General features: G+C 42.8%; 1 protein-coding gene across 5 annotated transcripts in view; it reads right to left on the bottom strand.

Annotated features, from left to right (window-relative positions):
- Nucleotides 1-292: 292 nt before the first annotated feature.
- The window catches only part of RTN4 (reticulon 4), a 104,370-nt gene continuing 97,793 nt past the window's right edge, over nt 293-6,869 (bottom strand). For all 5 annotated transcript variants that reach the window (XM_063918636.1, XM_063918637.1, XM_063918638.1 and 2 more), the window contains 4 exons: nt 4,066-4,135; nt 2,805-2,851; nt 2,658-2,716; nt 293-1,381 (listed from right to left, as the gene is read on the bottom strand). In XM_063918636.1, the coding sequence (XP_063774706.1) occupies nt 1,339-1,381; nt 2,658-2,716; nt 2,805-2,851; nt 4,066-4,135 (219 nt within the window). In that variant the 3' untranslated portion in view covers nt 293-1,338. The remainder of the gene's footprint in view (nt 1,382-2,657; nt 2,717-2,804; nt 2,852-4,065; nt 4,136-6,869) is intronic.

Genomic DNA, 6,869 nt, shown 5'->3' with positions numbered 1-6,869 from the left:
GGAACTACACATACTAGCATGCCTTGCCACAGTTTTAGAACATCCTAACAGCAAACCTGTGGTAGGGCATGCTGGGATGTGTAGTTCCACAGCAGCTGGAGAGCCGCAGGTTGCCTACCCCTGTAATAAACCAATGATAGTGATCAAGATTGGAAACCCCTTTAAAACTATTATACATGGAGTTGCGTGACAGCAGAAAATGTTTGAGAAAACCAAGGTCGTCTACAGGAAATACTGAACCGTGTGTTATTTGGAAAGTGAAAAACAGAGCCAGTAAGACATTTTAAACAAGTTAAGGTCTACAAGCTTTATTGATACTTGTTTATTTTTTTTGTTCTTTTTATTGTTTTTACATTATCACAATGCATTCCCAAGACTTGCTTCCGCACATACCTGCATCTGTGAAACACTTTATATTTTCTTTTGCAACAAGTTCGACTTTTTCACTCAAACAAATTTGCAGCATTTTACTACTCGGTCCACAGAAAGTTCAAGTGACTGTAAATGTGTTTGCGCAAAAAATTACAAAAACAAAGAACTGAGCGATAACGTGTAATTCCTATACTGGTATACATTATTCGGTTGCTCCTTACGCACTAGTGTTTCTAGAAGTAGATTTCCGTTACGTATATGTGCTATCACAGCCAGCAGTTACAAGGTCAGATTTTTTTTTCTTCTACAAATAAAACAAAAAACAAATTGAAAAGCATTGTGGGAGGGGACTGAAAGAGCTGGGCTCTCCGAAAACACTATAGATATTGGCAATTAAAAAGAATAAAATCACGAGCTATAGCTACTATCATACCGGCCAGAAGCCATGGTGTCTCTAGGTATGACATACAAGGGAGGGGAGGGGAGGGAAGGGGGGTTGTGTTTTGCAGCCGGCTCAGTGCTGGAAGTGCAGAGCGCAATGCATTGGATGCCTGGTCTACACCAACGTGGTTCATTGTGGAAATCTCAACTTATTGTTCGGAACAGTGCAAGAGCTGGTTAACATCACGCCCATGGAAGCGCAGTAAGACTACTTCTGAAGCACAATATACAGCATGCTATGAACAAACAGTTCTGTATTAAATGGTGCTTCACACAGGAGAAACAGAAAAAAATAAAATAGTTTCAAACCCATACATAGCAGCTTACAATACTTAGAATAAAACACATGGCAGAGAACAGTTTCTTCCTTAAACACTGCATTGCAAAGAATAAAAAAAAAGTAGAGATCTGGGAAATTGCACGGCAATGTCAAGCCCTGACCCACGTAATCCAAATCCACAGCGCCCAAATTCAGAGGATCCTATTGGTATCTGCAGCAAACTTGTGTTTATTTATTAGTAGCGGTTATTCGGTTTTGCGTTTCAGTCCAGGAACTTTAGAGACGATCCTAGGGAAAGAGGAAAAGACACATGAACATCTGCTGCAAATATATAGCACGTTGCTGTATAACAGGCCGAGGCAAGAGGTGGCTCTTTAACCGATTAGAGAGCCATGCTGGCACTTGTAGATGCAGATGGGAAAGCTGCAGGCCCACCACAACTACATAATTAGGCCTTCGGGAACAGTTTTATACATACGGGTTGTTACATTTGTTATAGGTGATGCAGGAGGAGCGGAAGTCACGGAACGCCAATAGACATGTGTAAGAATTAGCTTCCTCTCTGTAAGCCTATTATTACAGATGCTATGAGTGAATCAATGCTGTTCCGATACAGCAAATTAAAAGGACATCACCAGAAAAATAAATAGTACTAATAGTTGCTGATGCAATACTAGTACATGATTTAACCAATATGATTTTCCCCAGAACTCCGCGGCTTTGCTATGTGCACCCATTTATTTCTGTGTCTGTCAGTGGGTAAGCATAAAGAGCAATTACCCAGCGATCCCACCACACACACTCCAGAGAGTGGTAGAGAGAGATGCGAGCTTTGGGTTAGATTTGCAGAATAGACCCTTAATATGACAGACTGGATGGGATCAGTTTTGCACATTACTCTTTCAGAGAAAATAACTTCTCATTAGCCATCTTCTAATCTACACAAGAGCCAAATTAAGCATTTTGCTCCAGTGATATGCAGTAGGTGCTTCCTGAAGCCACTTTGAGTTATCTAGTGCTCCATCCTAGTCGTGGTAGTAGTGCCAAAGAGTACATCTAGCTTGAACTATATTATTTGAAATAGTATCTTAGGAAATGTTTAGTAAATGGTACTATAGATCTAGATCTCCAGAAAACTTACTGGTCTATACCCCACTGTAAACTGCAACCCAGTATCCCCTATGGATGTAAGAGAAATGTGGGATTTCCCTAGTCACCACAGCCAAACATTACTCTCATTATACTCTACTATTGGAGGTTCTCCTGATCTCCGCAGAGCACCCTGAATGCACAGACCATACTAACCCACACCTTTGTTAAGGGGGTAGAAGGGCAGCATGGTGAGGGCAGGGAGCGTACAGGACTAATGTGCCTTTATACTCGGCAGCAGTCAGTCAGGGAAAAGTCTGATGGAAGCCATCACATCTTTCAGCCATCCTAGTCTCACCCCTCTCACACACAAACTGCTCTCTAAACCATCAATCATGTGGACAGCAGGAAGAGAGAGACCAGGCATATATGCAAGTCACATCAGCAGTATACCAAAAGGTCATAAAACACTTACAAGTCTGTTGTACTTTTAACATTCTTGCTTATGAGCGCCAAGTAGTGATCAACTTGAGTCTGTAAAGGAAAATAGGTAGAACATGTAATTATTCCAGTATCCATCCCCCGTCTCTAGCAATACCCCTACACTGGCCTATGTACATACCTGATGTCTTTCATAAATGACTGGAATACTGAACAAGGAAATCAGCGCTGAAACAGAAACAGAAAACAGAGGTATTACACCACATGTCTCGCCCAGCAGTAAGCAGGGTTGGCTGATGTTAATAAGGCAATTACAGAAATGGTCAAAATTGGGACATTCGGTGCTATACAGAAACACACTTTTTTCAGAGTCAGTCAGTCAATGGTTGATATCAGAGCCGGAACCGGTCTCTACCAATGCAATGAGCACTATCTGGAGACCATACAGGAATCTCTCTGTACAGTCGCATAATACACAGTGGGCTGTGATACCAAGACAGCTTATCATCTCATAGAACTCAGGATGAACCTATTTTGCCATAAACATCTGTTTTAACATTCAACTCATAATGCTAATAAAATCAAAAGTTTCCTAAAAGGCCAGTAATAGAAGATGAGATGGCTTCATAACAAGCATAGTTCATTCAGACTTAAATCAACATTTTACTCTGAACAATACAGCGGCTAAGAATAAACTTGCCATGCTAATAGGTCACAGGACTGTGCAGTTCAGCTAATCACACATTCACTTTTGTTTTAACGGACAAATAGACTGAAATTGCAAAGTGTGCGCTCAAAATGACCGTACAGTCCAAAAGAGCCGATCACTCATATACTGTATTTAAAGTACCGGCTCCACTTATACACCCGTCTATACCCCACTGTCATTAGCGTCTAGTGTCCCCTATTGGATGAAGGAGAAATCAAGAGAAAAAAAAAATCCAGATCAGTGTGCGATTGGGTGATGTGATTTACTAACCTGCCCAAACACACCAACCTCTTTGTGGGTGATCAGAGGACAGAGAGAGTCTTATTAGATATTCACGTATCTGACCTGTAAATAAACTAGATCTGTCCAACGTCACCATCCACCTGCCGTCTGAACTGCTAACCAATATGGGTGACTGGAGCACAGCATTAGTGGGAAGGGTGAACATTAAAATAGTGACTGTAACCCAGCTAATTGGGTATATATGAGAGTACATGGAGACTTTAATGCCAAGCTCAAGGTCTATAATCTGATCAGTGCAGAGGCTGAACGTCATTACTTGTAATTTATTAGCCATTTAGCTAAACCCTGCAGCCCTGTCTGGAACACTGCACTGACGTATAAGCAATGATGGGAACTTTATAAAGAGAATATCATTGTGGCTTGGCTACAAGGAGTGTCAGGGGGCAATGTGCATGCAAACTATTAATACAGACAGTCATACAGTACTTACCCAGGATCAGCAAGGTCAGGCCATTGAACAAGGCACCAATATAGGTGAATACCCACATCAACACTGCAAACTGAACACATCACGTTAGTTGTGCAAACTAAGGGTCTCCAACATACATCACATGTAATTTACAGTCCATGTCCCACTCAGAGTTACTGCAGATATGGTGGTGTCACACAAACAATTCTGCCATATTGTAAGCCAGGAAGATGCAGCAAAGTTATTCCTATAGATTATAGGGTGTAACAGATATGGACAACACATAATGACTCTCAGAAGGGCAGTTCCAGTCCGAGCCTCGTAATGCGCTGCTGCCAGCCTCTAACGTCTATAGTGACTGAAGTGTCTGCACAAAGACATCAGTGATGAGATGCAGCACTTTAATGGATGAAAAGAACCTGTGTGACACTACCATATCAGCCAGCCTCGGGGCAGCGCTTCCCGTATTCCTGTCCGCTACTGCGGCATAATATAGTCAGTAAGATATCCATTCTACATAATGGTCAGTTACTTATAGTGTAGAGAGCAGCTCTCCCTGCACTGCAATGTATAACTGACTTATTGCAGATCCGAGTATGTCACTGATATAGGGAATCTGCAGACTAAGCAATATCCCCAAGCAGCTGCACCATAGTATAAATATCATCCTCTACCAACAGCAGGATGGGGAAGGAACCAGAAGGCAACACAGAACAATTGTCACCTAGTTTAGCACATACATGAATAGAAGCTGTGTAACAGATGTGGGATCCAGAATGTTTGGTAGTCAGACTGCTAGCCACCCCATCCCCCCCACAATGCTGTATCCCCATCACCATGTTCAGTAGTGCTCCTCATGGTGCAGGAGTGGATTTGCATGACAATATCAGCAACTGCCTTTATATGAGCCCTTCCTGGCTTTCAGAACTTTCTAGATAATAACATTTCCTATACTGTATTCTACAGTTGTAGGTCCATTCCTAAAGTGATCCATTCACTGTGCACAGCAGCCACACCATCCGCCACAATATAAGTGCATTATGCCTCAGAGAGGATAACCGTTCCTAGTGAAGTAATGGGAGACGTTCTGCAGAATAGGCCACTTGCCTAGGAAACCACCAGTTATCCGCTCATCTCCCCCACAAGTCACAGCCTGTGCAATGTACTACAGTCTGAGAGCAGAGTGGAGGCTTCAGCAAGAGTCTGATAGTGTAGAAGAGGAAGCAGAGGAACGGAGGCCACAGTATGTAAGAGTCACACTTCCAGGTTCCCTTTTCTGATATTCCAGCCACTATTAACCTGTTAAATGTACTAGAAATGAAGCTGAACTACTTGTATGCTGTAATCATAGGATTATGGTGTAAAGTAGCACATTAGTGTGGAGTGTAAGGGCTGTAACTAAAATATCCCAGTGCCGTAATCCTCTGATCACAGCTCTCCACCACCCCTCTGCTGTGCATCATTGTACCAAGCTCCACACATCACTTCCTGTGATCACATGCACAATGTATCTGGTTGTTCCCTGTACATAATCGTACAGCAGATTTCTTCCACCCCGTGGAATGCCTGTTACCATGAGGGTCATAGCATTATGTGCAAGTACAGAGCCTCAGACAGTGGTCACAAAAAATATTTTTGCCAAGATCTCTAATAAAAAAAAATTAATAAGAGCATGCACCAAACACCAGCAGGTATGCGGCCGCAGTACAGTAACACGCTTCTGTTGGCCAGACAGAAAATGCTCCGTTTAGCGTCTTACTCAGGCTCTCTATTCATACAACTGCACAACTTCCTAAAATCAGAGATGGTTTCATTACTGAACTGGTTCACAGGGTACAGTGACGACACACAGGGTATTACACAACAGCTACAGTATGCCAGCACAAATACAGACGTGGCCTATTACACTGTGGCTTTAGTCGCACCACACAGCCCCTCTCAGTGCGCCAGGCTGCCTGCAACTTGCCCAAAATGTGCATCTTATTTGCATAACTACACCAACATATGTCACTTCGCTTATCTCAAAATATCTCCAAACCCGACCTCTTCACAAGATCTGCGTCTCTCATCCACACATTACTCGCTCCCACTCACGACTGCAGGACTTTCTTCGGGCTGCACCCACTCTGTGGAATGCCCTCCCACGCACAATAAGACTCTCCTCTAGTCTCCAAACCTTCAAGTGTTCCCTGAAAACTCACCTCTTTAGGCAAGCGTATCAAATTCCAGAACTGCCCACATAACCTTAATAAACTTTCCTATGAAATTGCATTCACTCTGCACAGTCCACACACATCCTCACATTCTTCACTTTCCCTTCCTCACAACCCCAGTTCATCATTGCTGTGTGACCATACCATACAGCCCACCAGGAACCTTTGCAATCTGGTGGACTACTATGCAATAGATCGCGCCTATCCTTGTGTAACCATGCCTATTTCCCTATAGATTGTAAGCTTGCAAGCAGGGCCTTCCTACCTTTGACTGTTTATTACCCAGTTTTGTTATATCACTGTTATTTCCAATTGTAAAGCGCAACGGAATTTGCTGTGCTATATTAAAAAAAAAAAAAAGTCATAAATAATTAAAACAACTGGTAGGAGGGAACTAAACTGCGAGTGCACACTGGTCACTGGGGTGTGTGACTATTATACACCTGTGTGCAACAGAGTCTATTAAAAGGATGCAGCAAATGCCGCTTTTCCTTATGCCACGTTCCGTCGTTCTTCATCTGCAACTTTACGTGTGTAGAATAAATTCCTTCACCATTAAAGCCGCAGCCCAGTGTCTCCGGCCCACCATAAGCGGCTAATCCACACACCTGC

Source organism: Pseudophryne corroboree, chromosome 4 (genome assembly GCF_028390025.1).
Source record: "Pseudophryne corroboree isolate aPseCor3 chromosome 4, aPseCor3.hap2, whole genome shotgun sequence".
In the NCBI taxonomy this organism is placed as follows: domain Eukaryota; kingdom Metazoa; phylum Chordata; class Amphibia; order Anura; family Myobatrachidae; genus Pseudophryne; species Pseudophryne corroboree.
This window is presented reverse-complemented; position numbering and strand designations above follow the sequence as displayed.